General features: G+C 40.9%; 1 protein-coding gene across 1 annotated transcript in view; it reads right to left on the bottom strand.

Moving 5' to 3' along the window:
* The window catches only part of LOC122562948 (synaptonemal complex protein 1), a 60,576-nt gene extending 36,010 nt beyond the window's left edge, over positions 1–24,566 (bottom strand). Inside the window, exons 1-3 of the mRNA XM_087973812.1 lie at positions 24,510–24,566; positions 18,122–18,184; positions 16,105–16,167 (exon numbers count right to left, since the gene is read on the bottom strand). Of these exons, the coding sequence (XP_087829938.1) occupies positions 16,105–16,167; positions 18,122–18,184; positions 24,510–24,530 (147 nt within the window). The 5' untranslated portion in view covers positions 24,531–24,566. The remainder of the gene's footprint in view (positions 1–16,104; positions 16,168–18,121; positions 18,185–24,509) is intronic.
* Positions 24,567–25,337: the final 771 nt, after the last annotated feature.

Raw genomic sequence — 25,337 nt, 5'->3', positions numbered from 1 at the left:
CTCCAGCATTCATGATATTACCAGACTTCATGAACTTTTCTTACTGAAAAGTATCACGTTCAGGGAAATTTGACATTGAGGCTGGCATTCAAAAAGTCAAACCTGATGTCAGTTTAAAGTGTGAGTTGGATCACGATCAGCCATATTTCTCATATTGTCCGAAATGACAGCTATGGAATTCAGCAATTTTAATATATAGTATGCCACCTTCATTTTCAGCTGACTGAAGCAGTTTTCCCAACTCTAATTGAAATTATAGCAAATTGTAATCCTCAAGTGAAGCAATGATAGAGGGGAGTAGATAATAATTCACTTTAGCAGGAAAAATAAAAAAATGTAGTGAGCTTTTGACATGGTGAGAGATTGCAGAAGTCTGAAATGTGGAGGGATCTGTGCCAGTGCATGGATCACAAGAGATGGTAATTAGGAAAGTCAATAGAATGTTATTGTTTATTTCGAGGGAAATTGAACATAAAGGTTATGCTCATGCTTCAGATACACACATATTTGAGATTTTGGAGAAGGTTGGAGCTCACATTGTAGAATAGGCTGTCAGTTTGCTCACTGAGCTGATGGGTTTGTTCTCAGATGTCACTATGGTAGATAACATAATTAGTGAGCCTCCAGTGAAGCATTGATGTTCTGTCCTGCTAGTTATTTATGTGTCTTGGTTTGGTCTGGTGGGTGATATCATTTCCAGTTCTGTTTATGAGGGGTTAGTAAATGGGTTCCAAATCTATGTGTTTGAATGTCAGGCTTCTAGGAATTCCCGCGTGTGTCTTTGTTTGGCCTGTTCCAGGATGCATTATCCCAGTTGAATTGGTGTCCTTCTTCGTCTGTGTGTTATTAGTGAATATTAGTGATAGTTGGTCATGTCTTTTGATGGTTAGTTTGTGCTCAAGCATCCTGGTGACTAGTTGTCTGCTGGTTTGCCCAATATTATTTCTGTTGCAGACCTTACATCTTATTTTGTTTAGGGTATAGGTTTGCTCGCTGAGCTGCAGGTTTGATATCCAGACGTTTCATTACCTGGCTAGATAACATCATCAGTGGCGACCTCCAAGTGAAGTGAAGCTGTTGTCTCCTTTCTATTTATATGTTTGTCCTGGATGGGTTTCCTGGGGTTTGTGTTGATGTCATTTCCTGTTCGTTTTCTGAGGGGTTGATAGATGGTATCTAGATCTTTGTGTTTGTTTATGGCGTTGTGGTTGGAGAGCCAGGCCTCTAGGAATTCTCTGGCATGTCTTTGCTTAGCCTGTCCCAGGATAGATGGGTTGTCCCAGTCAAAATGGTGAGTTTTTTTCATCCGTGTGTAGGGCTACGAGGGAGACAGGGTCGTGTCTTTTTGTGGCTAGCTGGTGTTCATGTATCCTGGTGGCTAACGTCCCTCTGTTTGTCCTACGTAGTGTTTGTGGCAGTCCTTGCATGGAACTTTATAGATGATGTTGGTTTTGTCCATGGGTTGTACTGAGTCTTTTAATTTTGTTAGCTTTTGTTTGAGAATGTTGGTGGGTTTGTGCGCTACTAGGATTCCGAGGGGTCTTAGTAGTCTGGCTGTCATTTCTGAGACTTCTTTGATGTTTGGTAAGGTGGTTAGGGTTTCTGGCTGTGTTAGGTCTGCTTGTCATGGTTTGTTCCTGAGGAATCTGCGGACTGTATTTTTTGAGTGTCCGTTCTTCTTTAATACGTTCTCCTCTGTTTTCCGAAGTTTGTCTGTGCTGCAGTGTGTGGTGGCTCGTTGGAATAGTGTTCTGATACAGCCTCATTTGTGTGTGTTGGGATGGTTGCTGGTGCAGTTAAGTATTTGGACAGTGTTTGTCGGTTTTCTGTACATGCAGGTTTGTAGTTCTCCATTGTCCTTCCTTTTGACCGTGATGTCCAAGAATGCGAGTTTGTTGTCGTTTTCTTCCTCCTTGGTGAACTTTATGCCTGTGAGGGTGTTGTTGATGATGTTAAATGCCTCTTCTATCTTGTTTCTTTTAGTGATGACAAATGTGTCATCTACGTAGCGGACCCAGATTTTTGGTTTGATGGTTGGTAGGGCTGTTTGTTCTAGTCTTTGCTTGTTATTTTGTATATTGTTTGTTCTGCTGGCTGTGGGTATGGGGTCCTTTATCCTCATCAGTTGTTGTTTTAGAGTGGAAGTAGATTTGAGGGCTACCATGATGCCTAAGGGCTGGAATAGTCTGGTGGTCATCTCTGAAACATTTTTGATGCATGGTAGGGTGACTAGAGTGTCTGGGTGTGTTGTGTCTTCCTATTTTGGCCCATTGTGCAGAAATTAGCAGACTGTGCTTATCGTGTAACCCTTGTTTCTGAATACGTTGTATAGATGTATCTCTTTGGCTTACCAAATTTAAAATAGATATTTAGATACTCTAAATATTCCTTACAAAGGTGATGGAAACAGAGATGCCAATGGTTTTAAAAGGAAATTGGATGGACACTTGAGGGAAATAAAATTGCTGCACGACATGGATAGACCAAGGGAAATATTCCATCTAAGTTAGTCTACTGTTATGATCTCAGCTGATGTTATTACTGGCCAAGTGTTTGAAACGGCAATGAACCCTTCTGCGAATTAAATCAAACACAGAGAAACTCACCTCGCCTCACAATCTGTTAAAGTATGAATGACAGAGAACTACCTAAATTCCACTATTTAAAGAAAAAAAATAACAATTTTATTCTTTAAATCTACCATGAATATTAAACAACTATTTACAACTCTAAACCTCCATTCTCTTAAACGTTTGTTATATACCTCCCACTCTATCACAATATACTGATAGCTCCTATTAAATTTACAGCAAATCAATTTTCAAAATCAGACAGCGGTGTCGATCCTCCTCTGTTAGTAAATCTCCCTGGGTCGTCTTCAGTCTTCTGCAGATTCTTCATATGAAAAAGGTACCTTTAGAGAAAGGTTTTGCGGGCAGAATGTTGATGGCAGAAGGTGCTCTTTGTCTTGCTAACTGTCCAAAATACCTGCTTTTTATACCCCAAAACATCGGATTATGAGTTTTCTATAGGCCTCCGAATAGTTCCAGAGATGTAGAGGAAAGGATAGCAAAGATGATTCTCGATAGGAGTGAGAGAGACAGGGCAGTTGTCAGGGGGAACTTCAACTTTCCAAATATTGACTGGGAACACTATAGTACGAGTACTATGGATGGGTCAATTTTTGTCCAGTGTGTGCAGGAGGGCTTGCTGACACAGTATGTAGAGCCAGGAGGCCAACAAAGGGCGAAGCCACATTAGATTTGGTACTAGGTAATGAGCTCGGCCAGGTGTTAGACTTGGAAGTAGGTGAGCACTTTGGTGATAGCGATCACAGTTCTGTTATGTTTACTTTAGTGAGAGAAAGGGACAGGTGTATACCACTGGGCAAGAATCACAGCTGGGGAAAAGGCAATTACGATGCGATTAGGCAAGATTTAGGAAGCATAGGATGGGGAAGGAAACTGCAGGGGATGGGCACATTAGAAATGTGGAGCTTATTCAAGAAAAAGCTCCTGTGTCCAAGATAAGTATGTACCTGTCAGGCAGGGAGGACGCCGAGGTTTACAAAGAAAGTGAAATCTCTGGTCAAGAGGAAGAAGAAGGCTTATGTTAGGATGAGATGTGAAGGCTCAGTTAGGGCGCTTGAGGGTTACAAGGTAGCCAGGAAAGACCAAAAGAGGGAGCTCAGAAGAGCCAGGAGGAGACATGAGAAGTTGTTGGCGGATAGGATCAGGGTAAACCCTAAGGCTTTCTATAGGTATTTAAGGAATAAAAGAATGACAAGAGTAAGATTAGGGCCAATCAAGGATAGTAGAGGGAAGTTTTGTGTGGAGTCAGAGGAGATGGGGAAGCACTTAATGAATATTTTTCGACAGTATTCACTCTAGATAATGACAATGTTGTTGAGGAGAATACTGAGATACAGGCTACTAGACTAGGTGGGATTGAGGTTCATAAGGAAGAGGTATTAGAAATCCTGCAGAGTTTGAAAATAGATAAGTCCCCTGGGCCAGATGGGATTTATCTTAGGATCCTCTGGGAAGCCAGGGAGGAGATTGCCGAGCTTTTGGCATTGATCTTTAAATCATCATTGTCTACAGGAATAGTGCCAGAAGACTGGAGGATAGCAAATGTGGTTCCCCTGTTCAAGAAGGGGAGTAGAGACAACCCAGGTAATTATAGACCAGTGAGCCTTACTTCAGTTGTCGGTAAAGTATTGGAAAAGGTTATAAGAGATAGGATTTATAATCATTGAGAAAAGAATAAGTTGATTAGGGATAGTCAGCACGGTTTTGTGAAGGGTAGGTTGTGCCTCACAAACCTTATTGAGTTCTTTGAGAAGGTGACCAAACAGGTAGATGCGAGTAAACCGGTTGATGTGATGTATATGGATTTCAGCAAGGCATTCAATAAGGTTCCCCACAGTAGGCTATTGTACAAAATGCGGAAGAATGGGATTGTGGGAGATATAGCAGTTTGGATCAGTAATTGGCTTGCTGAAAGAAGACAGAGGGTGGTGGTTGATGGGAAATGTTCATCCTGGAGTCCAGTTACCAGTGGTGCACTGCAAGGGTCCACTGTTGTTCGTCATTTTTGTAAACTACCTGGATGAGAGCGTAGAAGGGTGGGTTAGTAAATTTGCAGACGACACGAAGGTCGGTGGAGTTGTGGATAGTGACGAAGGATGTTGTAGGTTACAGACAGACATAGATAAGCTGCAGAGCTGGGCTGAGAGGTGGCAAATGGAGTTTAATGCAGACAAGTGTGAGGTGATTCGCTTTGGTGGGAGTAACCGCAATGCAAAGTACTGGGCTAATGGTAAGATTCTTGGTAGTGTAGATGAGCAGAGAGATCTCGGTTCCAGGTATACAGATCCTTGAAAGTTACCACCCAGGTTGACAGAGTTGTTAAGAAGGCATACAGTGTTTTAGCTTTTATTAATAGAGGGATCGAGTTCCGGAACCATGAGGTTATGCTACACCTGTACGAAACTCTGGTGTGGCCGCATGTTTTAAAAAATTCTCAAGGTCAGGTTCGTAGGAGAGTAGTCTGACACAGAACAAACGACCAAGAGGCGAGTCTGCTAGAATATGAGCATTTTATTCCCCGCAGCGTCGCCACAACCAGGTCTCATACTTACAACGGGTCTGGCTTATACTCACTCTACATGTTACCGGAACTGGGAGCCGTCAGTTCTCGTAGAGCGGTTGCCAACAACCCACGCTCGGCGGTTAAACGTAACCCCGGAGCAGACTCACCGAACTGGAGACTTTTCCAGCTGATATACTCTTTTCCAGATATAAACATTCATGTGAACAGCAGAGCAAGGCTAAAAAACACATTCCATTCTGGTTACATACAGATAAGAAGATTCACACGGGGAGGTGTGTAATAAGATTCATAGAACATAGAACATAGAACATAGAACATAGAAGAATACAGCGCAGTACAGGCCCTTGGGCCCTCGATGTTGCGCCGATCCAAGCCCACCTAAACTACACTAACCCACTATCCTCCATATACCTATCCAATGCCCTCTTAAATGCCCATAAAGAGAGAGAGTCCACCACTGTTACTGGCAGGGCATTCCATGAACTAACGACTCGCTGAGTGAAGAACCTACCCCTAACATCAGTCCTATATCTACCCCCCCTTAATTTAAAGCTATGCCCCCTTGTAATACCCGACTCAATACGCGGGAAAAGGTTCATACTGTCGACCCTATCTAACCCCCTAATCATCTTGTACACCTCAATCAAGTCACCCCTAAACCTTCTTTTCTCTAGTGAAAACAGCCCCAAGTGCCTCAGTCTTTCCTCATACGATTTTCCTTCCATACCAGGCAACATCCTGGTAACATTCACACGGGACTAAGCAACACCTCCATTCCGGTTAGATTCACACATGTATTGGGACATAATTTTTAACCGTTTCACCACATTCCACTGCTTGGCCCAATACATGTGTTACATTATGATTCACACATGTATTGGGACATAATTTTACACCACATTCCACTGCTTGACCCAATACATGTGTTACATTATGCTTAATTCAGTTCAATTCGTTTCAGTTAATTTCAGTTCAGTCAATTCAGTGTAGTTCAATTCAGCTCAGTTCAGGTCTGTTCAGTTCAATTCAATTGTGTTCAATTCAGTTCCGTCCATTTCAATTCAATTTAGCTCAGTTCCATTTTGTTCCGTTCAATTTGATTCACTTCAGTTCCACTCAGTTCAGTTCAGTTCAATCCCATTCAATTCTGTTAACTCCGCTTCAGCTTTTTGGACATGCCCACATCCTCCGCTGTACCCCAGGCAAGGGGTTCTTCGGCAGGACTGGGATCCTCTCAAGGGTGGACAGCAGCGACCCTGGGGTTCCTCCGGTCGCCCCCCACCATTTCTCAAACAAACTGCCACGTACATGCCCACATCCATGCCATCCCGGGACGGTCGGGACCTCCACAGTTTGTTCTTCTGGTTTCTTAGTCTTTTTCCAAAACATTGTTCTGTATCAAAATCTCTCCTCAATTGCGATTGACCCTGCTCGCAGCGCCAAATGTTTTAAAAAATTCTCAAGGTCAGGTTCGTAGGAGAGTAGTCTGACACAGAACAAACGACCAAGAGGCGAGTCTGCTAGAATATGAGCATTTTATTCCCCGCAGCGTCGCCACAACCAGGTCTCATACTTACAACGGGTCTGGCTTATACTCACTCTACATGTTACCGGAACTGGGAGCCGTCAGTTCTCGTAGAGCGGTTGCCAACAACCCACGCTCGGCGGTTAAACGTAACCCCGGAGCAGACTCACCGAACTGGAGACTTTTCCAGCTGATATACTCTTTTCCAGATATAAACATTCATGTGAACAGCAGAGCAAGGCTAAAAAACACATTCCATTCTGGTTACATACAGATAAGAAGATTCACACGGGGAGGTGTGTAATAAGATTCACACGGGACTAAGCAACACCTCCATTCCGGTTAGATTCACACATGTATTGGGACATAATTTTTAACCGTTTCACCACACCGCACTTGGAGTATTGTGTACAGTTCTGGTCACCGCATTATGAGGAGGATGTGGAAGCTTTGGAAAGGGTGCAGAGGAGAATTACTAGGATGTTGCCTGGTATGGAGGGAAGGTCTTACAAGGAAAGGCTGAGGGACTTGAAGCTGTTTTCATTAGAGAGAAGGTTGAGAGGTGACTTAATAGAGACATATAAGATAATCAGAGGGTTAAATAGGGTGGACAGGGAGAGCCTTTTTCCAAGTATGGTGATGGCGGGCACGAAGGGGCATAGCTTTAAATTGAGGGGTGATAGATATAAGACAGATGTCAGAGGTAGTTTCTTTACTCAGGGAGTAGTAAGGGTATGGAATGCTTTGCCTGCAATAGTAGTAGATTCGCCAACTTTAAGAACATTTAAGTTGTCATTGGACAAGCATATGAACGTACATGGAATAGTGTAGGTTAGATGGGCTTCAGATTTGTATGACAGGTCGGCGCAACATCGGGGGCCGAAGGGCCTGTACTGCGCTGTAGTGTTCTATGTTCTATGTCATTGGTTCAATGCTGTCAAAACAGTAAAATTCAAATTTGATTGGTTTAATATCTTGGAGCATAATTTAAACTGATTGGTTAAATTTGAACTGCTGTGAAAACAAATCAGGTATCTAGGTTACAGCCCAAAATATTACATCTTTAAATTTTCCAGCACACTGTGACATGACAAGTGTTTGCCAGCTTTCACTCTCTCTTAAATGTACAGTACACGCTTTCAACTTCATAACACAAGTCAGATCCAAAAATTAAAATCTGAATTGATAGATTTTTTATGTTGAATTTAATGAGGAGGTGATTCATTGAAAATAAGCTTGCAATGCTGCAGATTTGGTTTTAACAATAAAACAGAAGTTTATTGCACATAAGAAACTAAAATCAAGCCAAACTATTTACTTATAATGTGTTTAAATATTTTAAAAACACACAGTAACACACAATCTCATTAATCACAACAGCAAACCATTATAGTACAGTCAGTTTCTCTACAACTCAATGGTTGTGTTCTTGTGCAAACCATGTTATAGAAAAATTGCACTTTAGAAATTGCGCTTAACATGTTGGGGCTGTAATCGCCTTACAACCAACACAAATTTTAAAAGTTTACGCTGTAGAAACAGCATCCCCAATTCGTCCACTACATTTCAGCATATTATAACAGAACAACCTATAATCAAGTATCAGACAGAGTTCTTTTTTCTATCACAAATAGGATTTGCATTTAACTGTGGCCTCTGTCCTCAGTTTGAGAATCTGATAACCTCGTCCTTGATTCTTCATCTAACTGAGCTGAGATTTTCTCAGCTTCACATAAGCCTTACATAGTGTTGAGCCAAACACTTCTGGTCTGTAACTTTTAAACTAAAATTTTTACACTGAGTTAATCTATTTCTTAACAGTCCTAAACTATCTTGTTTTCTCAGGAGCAAATGTGTCAAACATCAAGTTTCAAGTTCCTGAAAATTTACAAAACTGAAGCTAAAAGCGTTTTTCAAGTTATGGATGTTTCCTTTAATCAAAAGAAAACCTAATGCACAACTGTTTACCCTCCCAATGAAAACAAAACACCATTGTCTATCAAAAACTCTCTTTATCAGGTTGATTTTTTTTAAAGAAACCACCATGGCTAAAGAAATACTTCCAGTTAATCATTAAACCTCTCTAGATACCTAGACGAAACAAACGTTCCATTAGCTTGAATCCAAACTCTAAAGTAAATGGTATTAAAACTTAGATAAGTGACACACTTGTATCTCACCACAGTAAAAGTATCTAGCTTGATTGGCCAAATGGCCTCCTCCATTGCCATAACAAGTCTACTCTAACATAATGCATTTCAAATTTTGTGAAAGGAGTCAATAAGATGTCAATGTTAAATAAGCTTGAAGGGCAACCCTGGACATAAAAAAAAAGTTGTCCTAAGTGATCTCCATTCCTCAGAAGTGTAGGATTGAGCAAAAATCCCCATACTGGATCAAAATCCTGTACTTTTCAAATAACATTTAAAAGTTAAAAAAAAAGACAAGGCAGTTGGGCCATGCTCTGGGAAAATACACAGACACAGAGATAGCTGCTAGGAACAATTGTTTAGCCCAAAAATTCAATTCACACCTCTACTCTAAAAGAACACTTAACCAGACCTAACAGTCTAGACTCGAGCTTATCTTTTACCTTTGGGCCACCTCAACCCAGACATTATGGAACCTATATAGAAAACAGGACATTCAACTTCTGTCAGTATTCATGCACAGAGATTCTGGACATTCCACTTAATCAAAATACATTCACACCTACTCTTAACTACCAGGAAGCCAACTGACCTCAAAAGGAAACACCTGTAACACAATGGCAAGCGCAGATTTGGCATGAAGATAACAGCCCATAATTAGTGTAATTGTAGGCTCTGATCTGACATGAGACAGCTATCTCCTCAGCTACCACCAGGAGAGGGATCCCAGAGGGCTACCGCTCTGAGGCCTATCGCCGCAAGTACCACCAGGAGAAGGATTCCAGAGAGCTACCGCCCTGAGAGCTAACTCCGCCGCTACCACCAGGAGGACAATCCCAAAGGTCTACTGCCCCAAGAGCTTTTCCACACAGCAACCACTGGGAGAGGGATCCCAAAGAGCTATCGCCAGGGGAAGAATCCCAGGTAGCTATTGCATCGAGAGCCATCTCTGGAAGAGGGATCCCAGTGTGATTCGCCCTAAGAACTATCAGCATAGCTATATCCAGAAGAGGGATCTTGACAGTCATTCCAAGACCTACTGTCACAGGCCTGCTCCTTACCAGGGGAACCAACGGCAACTGACCATGACCAGCACACCTGAGAACTGACAAACTCTGAAAACTACTAACCCAACCGACACCACAAAGCCTCAGGTACATCCTGAGCTGAAAACTGGCTCGCAAAAAACAAGAAAGCAAGAAGAATCAAGTCCTCACCTGATAAATCCAAATTGTAACTTATTGCATCAATGGACTCAACCCAGACCGAAGGCATACACCATCCAAAATCTTCTTCGAGGCAAGAGGAATGGCAAGCAGGAACAGCCCCCTGCACTTCAAAATCATGAATTCTTGCCAGTGGTAAACTTAATTCCCAAGGCCCCAAAGTTTTCCAACCTAGGTAGCTGGTGGCGGGTGAAGGGATGTGGTGACAGTGCAGGAACCCCAAGGTTAGGAAGTCTGATTAAAGTGCCTGTGATTAAAACTGCTGTTTAGCTTCTAATAGTGTTTTAGCCTCTGTTTGATAATGTATTTAATTACTGTCCTCTGTATAATTGTGTTATTTTCACTATTTTATTGCAATTGCCTTTTACTTCTTGTATTATACTTACCTTTAAATAAACACAAACATTATTTTGCCTTAAACATCTGTCTACTGCCTTCTTCATTTCACATTCCTAAACAAGTCCAGTGTCAGAACCAGGGATCGGGAGGTGATTCGAACCACCTAAAAATCAGCAAATTATTGACCACAAACCAGAAACCCAACAAAAGTCCAGGCCGCAACCCTGACCTTCACTTCTGTTCATGGTTAGCATGACACACAGATAACCTCGGGAATATATCTGATGACCCTATAAATGATTCATTTCTGAAATAGATGAGAACTCAGACTAGCCATCCCATGCCTCACTGATAACTCTGCTTCATATTGGCAAATTATATTGGAAGGACTGAAAATTTTCAGCTTTACAGTAAACATTTTGATGTCACATTCACTATCTATTAAAATCAACATTACCTTAGTTAGATTTTGGTGCATCAACAAAATTTGTAATGTTAACATGAATTACCTCTCCATTTAATTTTTCATTGTCAAGCTTCTCCTTTTCAACTGCCTTCTCAAGGCTCTGAATAGTTTCTTCAGATTGCTTGTTGAGACTCGTTAATTGTAAATTCAATTGTTCTATCTTTTTTTTGAACAGAAGCATTGTTAGATAAATTAACTTTTATTTTTATCAAAATATTGTTTAGAGTTATACATATTATGCAGTGAAGAGAAATACAAATAATTGACATTAAATTATTTTAACGATCACCTAAGCTATTTCCAGTAATTACTAGCATTTGAAAAATCTTATTCATCTTATCTTTGAAACCTGCCTCATACAGCTGGACAGAACTTAAATAACTCTGACCTTTTCTCCATCACCCTTCCTTTAATTCACCATTGATGACAGAGGTTTGAATTACCTTAGTCATCCTTATTGAAATTCAGATATAAACTTTATGCCTTTTCAATTCCATTATTTCAACCATGAATAGGTTACAGGGGAGACAATGGCCTATTGGTATCATCACTAGACTATTAACTCAGAAACTCAGCTGAGGTTCAAGGAATCTGGGTTCAAATTCTGCAATGGCAGATAGTAGAATTTGAATTCAATAAAGAATCTGGAATTAAGAGTTCAATGTTGACCATGAAACCATTGTTGATTGTCAGGAAAACCAGTCTGGTTCATTTAAGTCCTTTAGGGAAGGAAATCTGTCATCCTTACCTGGTCTGGCTTACATGTGAAGCCAGAACCAAAGCAACGTGGTTGACTCTTAATTGTCCTTTATGCAATTCAGGATGAGCAATAAATGCTGACCTAGCCAGAGACACCCTTCAGTGTTTGGATCCAAAAATAACAGTTTCTGCGTTCATTACTGAAACAGTTTTACATTGTAATACATCACACGATTCTTGCAATTTCAGAGGCAAAAAGAGTTATTGGTCAGGGGTAACATTGGGAGAAATTGTGGCTGAGAGCTCACTCAATATGCAAAGGCAATGTAAATGTTGCAAGAGTGTTCCAATCCATGCAAAAGCTTATAAAGCACCTGTAGTTTTGAACATTGGTCGAATATAGTTGAGGACATTTCTGAGAATATTACAGCAAAAATCAGGATCCTTGCTTCATGGAGAAGTTGAAAGAAATGTTGCTGCAGCCAGTGCAAAAGAGCTCCCATTTTGATGACATGGCTAGAAGGTGAACATATCTTTGAGGCAAAGAGCCTACTTGGAAGGAATTAGCCAAAGAAGCACTGTACGGAGGACTTGGTTCAGTTTTGTAAGAAATCATAATACTATTTTTACTTGGAAAGGATAATCTTATGTCTTTGCCTTATTAGTATTTCTTAAAAACTTTTACTTCTTAATCGTACATCATTTTATATTTTCCCCAAAATTTGATGCTGTAACAATATTTACAAAAGTGTTGAAAAAAAAACAACTAAGGTTCTATTCTTAACCAGTCTAAATGCAATTCACTTATCTAGATTTTGTTTCCTGTTAACCTTCTCAATTACATGCTGCATCTATATACTACAGTTTTGTGCCTCATGCATTAGAACACCTAGACAGCTTGGCTCCTTGGAATGCTGCAACAGTTATTCATTTAAGTAACTTTAATTAAGCTTTTTCATTTTTCTGCCAAAGTTGAACAATTTCACATTTTCTGTCATTATATGGTATTTGCCAGATTTTTGCCCACTCACACAACCTATCTGCAGCTGTCTTCAAACTCCATATATCTTCAGAAGAACTGGCACAATGTAAATAACATTGTGACATCTGTTCAGAAAGTAGATCCAGGTCAGCGTGATAAGATCCTGATGATCAGGTATACATTAATTGAGTAGAAGTCCTTGTGATTCAAAGAATTTAAAGCATCAGGCTTATCGGTGGGAATGCAGGGTGGCATCGGTGCAGTAAATGACATCCTGGATTTGGGAAAAGCTACAAATTAAATGAAATAAGGGGCTTTCCTGCCAGTTGTCCTAGGGTAACAAAATGTGAATATCTGCTTCAGATAACATGAGTCCAATCTGATTCGGAATCCCAAATTCCACCCAGATAAACAAATGTTGCCCACATACGTTTACAGCATTTTTGCAGCTGAACCTGAGACAGGGTCTTCATAAATGAAGTAGTTCAGCAAACCACCTGACAGTGGTGTGATAGATTGATGCTAAAACTGTTGTCCTTTTTTAAACAACATTGGCTGTGGCATTTAATAGGTTGAAAAACCCAAAGCCACTTTTGACAGTTATTTTAAGATGAAAGTTAAGTATGCAAGTGAAGAAAAAAGGTATCAATCCATGAGCGGGGTAAGGAGTCAGGTGAGGGAGTGGTACAGGTGACAAGTGAGTGGAGAGGTGTAGATGCCATGTGGATGAGGGGGTGTGAGCCAAATGGTGGGGGATAAATGTAGTAGGTTGGTGAAGGGTAAGATACCAGTTGGGTAAAAGGGTAATGTGGTAGGTGAGTAAAGAGATGGATACCAGGTGAGTAGGGGTTTCAGATGCCAGGTAACTGGTTGAGAGGTGGAATGGGTCAGGTATCAGGGGTATGAGGAGAGGGTATCCAGTCCAATGTTTGGGAGTGGATGTCCTAGAGTTGGCTTGGATCTCTGTGAGTGACTGAGTGATTGTGTTGTGTTGAGTCAATCCAATAGGAAGCCAGAAATTGGAGGAGATTTTAATTTCTATAACTTTTCTTGGCTAACTATTCGGGTAAAAAATTTAACTTAGAGATGGAAGCTTTTACAGATGTTCCAGATTTCTATCAGAGATATCAATTTTCAGGCAGTCACCAGATAGTCAGTGCATCATGGGTTCTGAGAAGTCCTGACATGAATCTGTTAGATTACATCAGGTCTCCAACTATCTGAAGACAGGGGAGTCTTGACCATGATTCAGTCATCTGTTTAATATAAAAATAAGCTACAGATTGAGTGAGTTTACTAACATCATCTTGGAAGAAGCTGAAAACTAATTCATTCATATCCTGTAGTGTATCGGGTTGGTTGGGGAGCATGGAGTGGAATTAGAAATTTAGCGAGGAGGTAGCAGAACCATTAAAAATGTGATGTAGAATGTCGGTGTTGAACTGGGTTGGGGGGGGGGGGGTCAGGTCAAAACTCACACGATGCCAGGGTAAAGTCCAACAGGTATATTTGAAGCTACGAGCTTTCGGAGCCTTGCTCCTTTCTCAGGTAGCGAGTGAGAGAGAATACATTGAACAGATTTTATAAGTAAAAGATCAAAGTGTCATATAACTTATGCAAATGTATTGAACAAATCTAGTTGACAGAATGGAGATGCAGATTTCGATTGCATCCAACTAGTAGACTTATATATTGATAGAACAGTGTGAAAGCAGACCATTCGGCCCATCGTGTCCATGCCAACCCTCGAAGAGCATCCCACCTGGGGCCACTCCCCCTTACCCTATCCTTGCATTTACCATAGCTAATCCCTGGACATTTTGGGGCAATTTACCCATGGCCTATCCACCTCACCTGCACATCTTTGGATTGTGGGAGGAAACTAAAGCACCCGGAGGAAACTCAGGATACGGGGAGAATATGCAAACTTACCGCAAGTAGTTGCCAGAATGTAGAACTGAACCTAGGTCCCAGACAATTTGAGGCACCGAGCCACTATGCTGCCCCAAGTTTATAGTTTTTTTTAAACTTTTGGTTAGAACTTTTTATTTGTAGTAAACAGTTATGTACAGAATGTGGTCAGTGATTGCTTTTAATTTGACTACATCAGACAGGTAAATTAGGAACTTTGATTAAATCATTATCTTTCGTGATAACCCAGATAGTGATGGGACTTGAATATCATTACAGACAAGCAATTGTGTCGTTATGTAATGTGGTGACCAGAACCGCATACAGAACCTAAGCTGTGATCTAACCAGTGTTTCATATAGTTCCAGCATTGCAGCTCTACTTTTGTATTCAATATTTCACCCAATAAAGGAAAGCTTCATGTAAGACCACTGTACTAGATAATGCAGCTGTCTTGCAACTTTCAAGAACACGTGCACATGCCCTCCAAGGAGGCCACTTCCTCGACCGTTCTCATTAAGCTCTTGTCTATTGTGTATTCTCTTATTTTGTTTGCCCAAGCCAAATGCACAAGCTTGCACTTCTTTGAACTGAATTCTATATGTCACTTATCCACTCACCTAATCAAACAATTGCTGTTATCCTGCAGATGAAAGCCATCCTCTACACTATCAACTACATGGATAATTTTTGTGCCTTCTACAAACTTCCAAATCACACCATTCATGTTTAAGTTTAAATCATTAACATCTACCACAAACAGTAGGGGACTCAACAATGAGACAAGTCAAACACCACTGGAAACTGCTCCCTATTCACAAAAATATCAGTCAGCCATTAATGTTTATTTCCTGTCACTTCAACTTATCACACCCTCTGTAACATGGCCTTTAATATTTCTGTCTAGTCCGCTATGTGGAACCTTGTCAAATGCTTTGTTAAAATATATATTACAACATTTACTGCACTACTTCCATCAATTTTACTTGTTATTTCCTCAAAAAGTTAAATTAAGTTAGTAATACATGACATTGTCTTAACAAAACTGCTGATTATCCTTGACAAAGGGACTACAGGATTGACTGTCCATAGCATACCCCACCTAAGTTTTCATTCCACAAAAAGAAGCAATGTCAATGGATAGAATTTTTGTGCAGGATATAAACAAATACCTGAGCATCTACCACTATTTTTTACATGAACAAAGCCAAATTCTCCTTTTTATTTCAACAAGCAGTGTAGTTTCAGCTGCAATAGTGAATTACAAATATTGTCGTTTGTGCCCTCAGATCTGGTTTGATAACAAATAAATCATCTGCTGGTGTGCCCCTAAAATATACCTAACTTCAGAAGTGCACATAATACTGAATATGCTTTTTTAAAAAATTTGTTACCATACTAGTTATTTTAGTGACCATATCAACTTAGGTGAAATCTTGTCCTGAAGGACAATCGACCATTGCAACTGGAGTATGCCTAAGTTTAAATTAAAACAGAAGCCAAAGAGGTAACTTGTGTCCCATTAGTCAGGGCTGACTTCAAACCTGTAAGAAGTCAAACGTCAAGATCCAATTGCCTCCTGTGTCACACATTTAGGCAATTTTTGTATCCCTTTCACATTCTGTATTTTAAAGCAAATGAAGCCAACTAAGCTGCTACAGATATCTGTCATGGACTTTGTTTTTACATACCTCAGTTTTGTAAACATTGCAGTGCTTAGTTTCTTCTATAAGTTTCTTTTTCAAGCTCTTATTCTATCAAGGGAAATGATAAAGTAAAATACATTTATAATTGAAGAACATAATACAACATCTCTTATATTTGAACACAAACTTAGCTTTGATTCTCATAATTCCAGTGAGGTGAAGCTGCTGCAGGAAACACACTTCATATGTTCATTTAAAATGTCTGAATTTCCAAATATTAAATTGAATGCTGGAAATTTCAATTGGGAATTAGATCTGAAAGCTTGTAATACACAACAATAAAAAATATTTCAGTTGGTACGATTTAGTTTGGTATGTGTTATTGGAATAAGAAAAAAATGTAACTTTATGAGCTAAAAACCATTTAGCAATACATGAAAAGTAATGACTTTCTCAGGTCCACCCAGGTAACAGCCATCATTTTTTTTCTCCTTCCTCACATTCACTTTATTGGTGTTACTCCATACATCTCCAACAAAGTACGTGCTCTGTCACTCATGATTGTAGAGATGATGTGGGGCACTAGTGTTGGACTGGGGTGGACAAAGTTAAAAATGACATAACACCAGGTTATATTCCAACAGTTTTATTTGAAAGTACAAGCTTTTGGAGCACTGCTCCTTCATCAGGTGCCCATTTCAGCTGGGTTTTGTTGCTATTTCTACTGCAAATCTATCTTCACTGATCAGTATATACATTGAGACTCCTATGGTAGCCTAATAAAATCAGCCTCCTTATCTCTATGTTCACAGCAGAGTAGAATTAAAACCTTCAAAGACTATTAAAAAGAGCAAAATTAATAAAATGAATAAATGTCTATGATTTAAATCAAATAACCCATGTTTTCAGCTGAGTTTGATACTTAAATCGATCCTGCGGGATATTGGCTAATTATCAGATTATTTCTCACCATATTTTGTGCAAACTCATTAACCGCAATAAACAAATACCTGAAAAGTGCCCAGACTATCTCAGATTCACCCTGGAAAGGCAAGGTATTTTCAAAGTTTGAGCAACAAATGTAGCTAGCTGTCTCACAGTGTTACTATGCAGTGGTTACACAAGTGATGTTTACCAGTAATAGGATGCTGTATTCAAGCCAAAAAAAAAGTTGCCTATCACACAAGAGTAACATACTATATGAATTTCAGTGTCAATGAGATGTTTATTTTGTTGGCTATATATCTCAAAGACTGGTGGATCATGTCAACAGCACATCCTTTTGGGTATTCACAACAAGCAACGTACCGCTTATACCCAATAAGCCCTCACTTGCAACACAGTGTGCAACATCATGTGATTCTGCAATTGGACAACACTTGCTGGATAATCAATATGTGACGAATTATGTCGGCAACTGATCTAGATTTCTTTGTAAACGGAATGCTGTCCATCTTTTAACCTAACAAAATTGGTGACAACAATTGTTTGGTTATTTTTGGGGCAATCCCTAAATGCAAAGAATAGTGGGTACATTGCATAGTTTAGAATTTGCGTTATAAAGAGCTGGAATCATGGATAGAGGGACACAGGTTGCCACAGAGGCCATAAAGGACCAGAGGTGAGTCAAGAGGCATGGCAGGAATAGGTCCATGTATGGGGCATGAGCAGCATTTGGGAAAGGTGTGGTGACAGGTAAAAACTAGTCCTGGATCGCCAAGGCTGGCTTTCAGACAGTCTTTAGAATTCTCTGACGGTGCCTCCACATTGTTTTTGGGGTCACCAAATCCCACCCAGCAGAAATGAAAACATGACTACTTTGTACACTTTCACCTCAGTCAGATTGCAGAATCAACCTGCCTCAGGAGCGAAAATCGTCACAAAATCAAATCGTTTGAATAATAATTTAGGACTGAAAAATACTCCATGAACATGTACATTCTAAATTTCTATTTTAAAAAATGGTAAAATCAGTCTCCATTTTTAGAGCACTTCTAGTACTAAGGTTAACACTTTGTTATTCATCATTTCTATCAAATATAAATTCAGCAATGTTTTGTACCTCTTGATTTAGTTCTTCATTGGATTTGTTCTTATTTTCAAGTTGCTTTTTCATGCAGTTCAGCTAGAATTACAATGGCATTAATTAAACCTTTGTATGTGAAACAAGTGAAAAATAACAAATTTGATGTGGCCAGTGAAAACGTAAGACATGGTCTTAAGAAGTACATTGGCAAAAGCACAATAAGGGCCAGGTGAATGTTTGTTTGATTTGTTCATATTTTTATTAATTTTTCATGGCAACAAAGGAAAAAGGTAGAGTAGATGGTACCCCTTACCTGTTTCAGCTGTGTTTTCCTTATAAATTGATCTTTTTCTTCAACTTTTTTCTGCCTAACTGTTCCCTGTCCTCTTCTAATAACTTGTCAAGATTTTACTGGCACCAGCATAATAGCCTTGGAGGAAATGGTTTGGAAAATGCTGGGGCATTGTGTCAGGATGATTCCTAACTCAGTCATGGCGTTGGGGAAGTTTCTCCGTAGCAGATTGGAGGCGGGGGAGGTGGTCTGGAATAGATGCCTGGTAAACAAAGATGTTGCAGCCAATTTGGATAATTAACGGTCCAATCAAGGATAATTTTGTTGCACCACAGATCCAATACTGCCACTGGAGAGCCTCCGCTAATCGGTAGAAACTATTGCCCTATCATCTAAGATTTTATTTTATATCTTTCAGGGACTCCTACATGTTGAGGTACCTTCATGTATTCCAGCCTATCTCCATAGTGATCCATTTGTCTAATTTCACAGTTCAGGCTCCAGTGTTATCCCAAAGAGACAGAAGAGCAGTTGTACAGGACTGGATAACAATCTGTATACCTATAGGGCTCCAGAATCTTCCTCCCTGCTACATCGCTTCCTTCTGACTCCATACCCGCTTCCAACCCTACCTCCTGTAGCATATTCACAATCCCACCTGACCTTCTGCTCTCTGATGCTGAACGTTCTGTATTCAGCAAAGGTTACAGCTTTATCTCACTGCGTACCCACCTTAATGAATTTCTGGCATCCATGAGTGAACTTTTCTTCCGTTGCCTTTGCTTCTTTGGATAGGAGTCCTCTCCCTGTCTCACAAATCCCTTCAACCTGCTGCAACACTCTCCCTCCACCAGGACTCCTTCCTCTGGCATTTTATCTGTACTCGTTCTGTTCATTCAGAACTGTTGGCATGATACTGGTCAGCTCAATCTTTCTGCTACCCCTACCCATTCCAACCTATCCTCCTGAGAACTGATGCACTCTGTGCTCTCAGATCTAACCCTCTCATTTTAACTCCTCTCATTTTCTTCAGGTCAGAGTGGTGGCTATGTGTAAGTGCATGGGCTCCAGTTATGCCTGCCCCTTTGTGGGGTATGTGGAACATTCCTGTTCCAGTCTATTCCGACCCCCACCCACAACTCTTTCTTCGATATAGCGACTATATCATTGGTGCTGCCTCTCTATTGCATCCGGAATTGGGAAAGTTTATCGATTTCACTTCCAATTTCCACCCTACTCTCACTTTCACCTGGTCAATCTCTGATTCCTCTCTTCCGTTCCTTGACATCTCTGTTGTCATTTCTGGGGATAGACTGGCCACTAATATCCACTATAAAACCATCGACTCCCACAGCTATCTGGATTATACATCCTTGCACCCTGTTTCCAGTAAAGACTCCACTCCATTCTCCCAGTTCCTCCCTCTCTATCCAGTGAGGCCAACTTCGACAAGAGAGCCTCTGAAATTTCCACCTTCTTCCTCAACAGATTTCCCAGTACTGTTGTTGACAGGGTCCTCAGCTAGGTTTGACCTATCTCGCACACTTCAGTCCTCACCGCCTCTCTTCCCTTCTGCGTCAATGATAGAGTCCCCCTTCTCCTTACCTACGATCCCAACAACTATCATATCTAAGGGATCATTAGCTGCCATTTCTGCCACATCCAGCAAGGTGCCACCACTGGACACATTTGCCATCCCCTCCCTTGTCAGCCTTCCGCAGGGAACATTCCCTCTCAGACACCCTCACAGTCTTACTGCACCTTGCGCTGCAACTGCAGAAGGTGTAACACCTGTCTGTTTACTTCCTCCCTCCTCCATATCCAAGGGCCCAAACATACTTTCCAGACGAAACAGCGCTTTACCTGCATATCACACAATCCAGTCTACTGCATTCACTGCTCACATTATGGGCTCCTCTACATTGGGGAAATGAAGCATAGACCAGGTGACACTTCACAGAACACTTGCCTGACCAACACCTCTGTCTCAAGTTTGCTGCAGGAAGCAGGAAGAACAGCACCTCATTTTCCATTCGGGATCCTGTAAGCTTCCTGTACTTAATATTGAGTTCAATAATGACGTGGAGGCACCAGTGTTGGACTGGAGTGGACAAAGTCAGAAGTCACGGGTTGTAGTGATTTTTTTTGAAATCACAAGCATTCCGAGTGCTGCTCCTTCATCATGTGAAGTCTCCATATCAATTTCACCTGACGAAGGAGTAGCGCCACACTGAAAACTTGTGAGATCAATAATGTAAGGGCCTAAGCTCTCCCATGTCCTTATTCCAACCCCTCCATAAACTATTGTTATCACAACTCCCATTATTAGCCATTAATAGTCCCCATCAATAACTATTCACTTCCTGACCAGATTGTTATCCACTCCTTTGTCTGTCCAACTGCTTTTCTCTCTCTTTGGGTTCTATTCCCACCCAATGTTTACTCCTTACCCTTCCCCCCTCCCTATTTTATGCAAATAAACCCCTATCCATTGGGCCATCGGTGAGCCAACACTACCCGGATATTGTGTGAGGAGGCATTATATGTCAGCACCACATTTCACTTAGGATTGTACTGGGCCAACACCTTAAATGACAATAGCTGCTTTCTCACTTCCCCAAAAGCTACTTCTTGGCTACATGACCAGTTCTAAGCCTGATTATTTTTCAATAGTGGGTGTAAGGGTGCTGAGATGGAGGCCATGTTATGTGTGAATTTCCTGTAATAATTCATCAACTCAAGTAAAGACCTGAGCATCGGTACAGATATGGGAGCCAGGACACATTTGACTGCCCTCACTTTAGTTTCCTACAATTGTAACCTAGTCTTGTTGACTACATAGCCCAAGTAGGTCATTTGGGGTACCTGGAAAACACATTTTTCCCTTCTGAGATGTTTAAGCGCTATGTCCAAATTCTCCAAGTACTCTTTGTTTTTCATTTCATCTTTTTTACACCCTAAGGGGCCCCAGCAATCGTCCTTATATTCTTCCCACACTACTCATGGCTGTGCGCGAATGTGCTGTGACTCAGTAAAAAGACACCGTTGCGCAAGAAATTTATTCTGTACTTTCCACCACCAGGAAAACACCCAAATTGCTAGTGAAACATTACCAACCAAAGCCAGAAAAGGGCAGTGTTTGTATCAAAAATTGAAGGGACCAAATAAAGCACGTGGTCCCAATCTCTCCCTAAAGGCATTAAGAGAATTGGTGGATACAACATGCTCCCTCTCCAATAACACCCAGACTTGAACATAACCATGGAACATGGGCAGGCAATCAGCAGAGACAACTCCCTCCAGGCCCGCTGCCTAGACCTGTTTATAGTCAGCCTGGCCAGTGCCAGGAGTAGACCCATGAGGAGATCCTCCAATATGCCACACCCCTTTGTACCAGATGGCCAAAGGTCAGGAATGTGAAGCTGAAGTGCAACCAAAAACATAACAAAAGGTTTTTCAGGTACTAAAAAGGGAGTGGCCATACCCAATAAACACATGGCCTACGAACTCCACAGCACCGCAAAATAAGCAATTGGGCTAGGAGTCCATGAATCTGTGGTTGAAGGGAACTGCTGAGTGCAACAGCCTCCACACTAGGTTGTTAAGGGAGAGGAAGGACACCTGCATAGAGAGCTCTCCAGTCGGGAACCCCACTACCCAGTAGCAAATAATCAATGCTGGACATGTTCGGGCAGTGGCTGAAGAAAAAGAGGTGGATGATGTGTAGCAGCAGTCTGCAGAGAGCCCACCATTTTCCGCCCTGAAGGACATATAACATAAATTCTGGAGGTGGCTAAGGTTGTTGGGCACAGGTTCCTGAGGAATCAAGTGCTCTTTGTTGGTCTTAGCAGTTATTAGCATATCATGCAGATAAATGGCAATCTGGAGCAGACCTTGGAAAATGTCCAATGTCCACTGGAAAACGGCACAGGCAAATCACAATCTTATATACTGGTATACATCTTTATGGATATTAATTGTAGCATATGCCTGGGACTCGTCATTTAGTCACAATTACAGGTATGCATGGCTCATGTCCAGCTTTGTGAAGGACAGCTCCATGGCCAGTTTCGCATACAAGTCATCTATGTGAGGGCCTGAGTATTTACTCAGCTGTCAGAAGCAGTTTATCATTCACTCAAAATCTGCACAAAGGCAAACTGAGCTGTCAGACTTCAAAAGTGGCACGATCAGTGCTGCCCATTCCTCAAACTGTACTGGTTTGATGATTCCTTCGCTTTCCAGCCTCCTGATTTTTGCCTTGACTTTAGCAGCTAAGGCAAATGGCACTGGAGGGGCCTTGCAGAATCATGGAATTGCTTTCTTGTCAAAGTGCAAGGTAGCCTAGCCTCCTTTGATAGTCTCTAAACCTTCCTGAAAACAGCTGGATAATCAAATGGTGGCTCAGTGGTTAGCACTACTGCCTCACAGCTCTAGGGTCCCAGGTTCAATTCCAGCCTCAGGCAACTGTCTGCATGGAGTTTGCACATTCTCTCTGTGTGGGTTTTCTCCCACAGTCCAAAGATGTGCAGGTCAGGTGAACTGGCCTTGTTAAATTGCCCATAGTGTTAGGTGCATTAGTCAGAGGGAAATGGGTCTTTGAAGGATCGGTGTGGACTTGTCGGGCCAAAGTGCCTGCTTCCATACTGTAGGGAATCTAATCTTATTTTGGACTTCACTCAGCAGCCATTTTCTAATCAAAAAATGTTGAGCCAGTCAAGGCGAATTTTCTCAACCAATTCCACCCAATCAAGCTTGGGCACAAGCCTTTTATAACAATCAGTAGTAATCGTACCAACTGTTTCTCACAGGAGACCAAAACAAAAATTGTACCCTTAAACTGTGAAGGTTTCCTAGTACATGTTGTCAGACTGGCTGAGGCCTTGCGCACACCTAATGGTTGGAGTACAGAGTGAATCTTGTTAAAGACAGGTTCTGCAAACACTGATACAGTTGCATCAATATTGACCTTCATGAGAACTGGATGACCATTTAACCAGATGTTAATTTTGATTGGTTCTGATTTGGATGTTGTGAAGCAATTTAACTCTTCCAAACCCCATTCAGATGGACTTTCCAGGTTGTGCACTCTCCTGCATACCGGCCTGTGAGTTCTCTTACTCAAGTCAGACCTCATAGGACTCCTTTGCTGTTTCAAGTCCACATACTGGCAGCAACCACAATGGCTTGCTGACCCGGATCCTGAAGAACATTTTCGCCATTTGGGTGAGCAAATGGCCTTGTTTAGGGATTGTGCTGTGGGTTGACCTAGCTCCCTCTGCTCAGAATATATCCTATGTGAAGCTCTGCAATTGCCTACACTCAAGTGGTGTTTTCCAAGCTCATAGAGATGAGGACGTCCACTTCCATTGGGGTGCCCTGTAGCTCACATGCCCCATTTGTTTGCATTTTCCTCAGCTGCATACTGTTCTCTCTCGTCACCACTGAAATAATTGCACAGAAGCCAGTATCCCATCAGCAAATCACCCTTTGTTTACATGAGCACAGTACATGGATTCTGACCAGCTAACTCAATGTCAGTCCCTAGAGTGATGAGACTCTGAGACTCCTGTTTAAATCTGTCAGCCACAGCTCCCTGAATGGCTGAGGTTAACAATCCCAATCAGGGATCTCATACTTTGCTCAACTGAAAAATGAATTGCTTTTACATGAGGTGACAGTATTAAATCACTATCTCCTGAAAAAGAAGGGTTAGACCTTAGAAAGAACTTAAAATAACAATGATCTTAAATTTAAGCACAGGATAAAATTAATTCAACTATTGTGCAGACTAATTCCAAGACGTGGTGGATTGAGATTCTCTGTCCAGACCATTAAAAAATAAGCAGAAATGGAAGAAAATGAAAATCACTATTAGAGCCTGAATGCAGTTAAAAAATAGGAATCAAGCTTTTCTGTTAAATTCACAAAGGTCTACAATAATTTTCCTTGCTTCTAATTAACAGCAATTCCCATCCATCTTTGCCTCCAAGCGACACACATACTCTTTTTGTGTACTGCTGCCATACATTAGTCAGTACTTCAGTTTGTTGGATATATGCTTGAAAATATAATTAATATGATTTGTTTATGTGTATTTAAGTTTTACAAAGGTTTTTTTTTTGTTTTTACCTTATTCTCCATTGTCTTCATTAATTTTTCCTTCTTCTTAACTTCATTTAGTAAATTTTTGGACTGCAAAAGAGAATTTTTACGACTTGATTACTGGGACTATACTTTTTGTTGAAGTCAGATTTTTTGCTTACTTAACATAATTTTTCAACATCTTTTTCCATAGCATAATAATAGATAAATTACCCAGATTAACCACCATCTCAACCCCAGCCATAACTCGTGGATTGAAAGTATAACCAACTTAGCCTTGAATGGACCCAATGATCCAACTTCCATTGCGCTTCAAAGGAGAAGTCCAAAGATCTATGACCCTCAGAGAAGAAATTTCATGTCTTATCTTAAACAGGACTTTCCTTATTTTTAAAATGTCTTTAATTCGAGCTTGGCTCACATGGAAAAATATGATCTTAACATCTACCCCATTGACCGTTTTGAACTTTTATACATTTCGTTACATTCACCAGTTATTCTTCTAATCTCTAAGTGTAAGACTAGCCTATGAAATGTTTCGACATAAGACAGTCCTTCATTACAGGTATCAGCTTTTGTGAACCTTGCTTGAATTGCTTCCAAGACAAGTTTATGTCTTCAATAAAATATTGAAAACACTGAAGTTATTGTTTTCATTCCTACTGTAAACTCCCTTCTCTACATAACAAGTTCATCCTTCTCCCTGCAACTGTTTAAACTTGAACCAGGTGGCTCACAACCTTGGAAGTATATCTGACCCCTGGATGAACTTTCAGCTACATAACTGCATGATCACAAAGACCTCCTGCTTGCATAATCTTGCCTGACGATTCTGACTCAATACTTCTACTGCTG

The sequence above is a fragment of the Chiloscyllium plagiosum genome, unplaced genomic scaffold (genome assembly GCF_037043375.1).
Source record: "Chiloscyllium plagiosum isolate Xiang-an unplaced genomic scaffold, Cpla_swu_hap1 HiC_scaffold_26, whole genome shotgun sequence".
NCBI classification, from domain to species: Eukaryota; Metazoa; Chordata; class Chondrichthyes; order Orectolobiformes; family Hemiscylliidae; genus Chiloscyllium; species Chiloscyllium plagiosum.
This window is presented reverse-complemented; position numbering and strand designations above follow the sequence as displayed.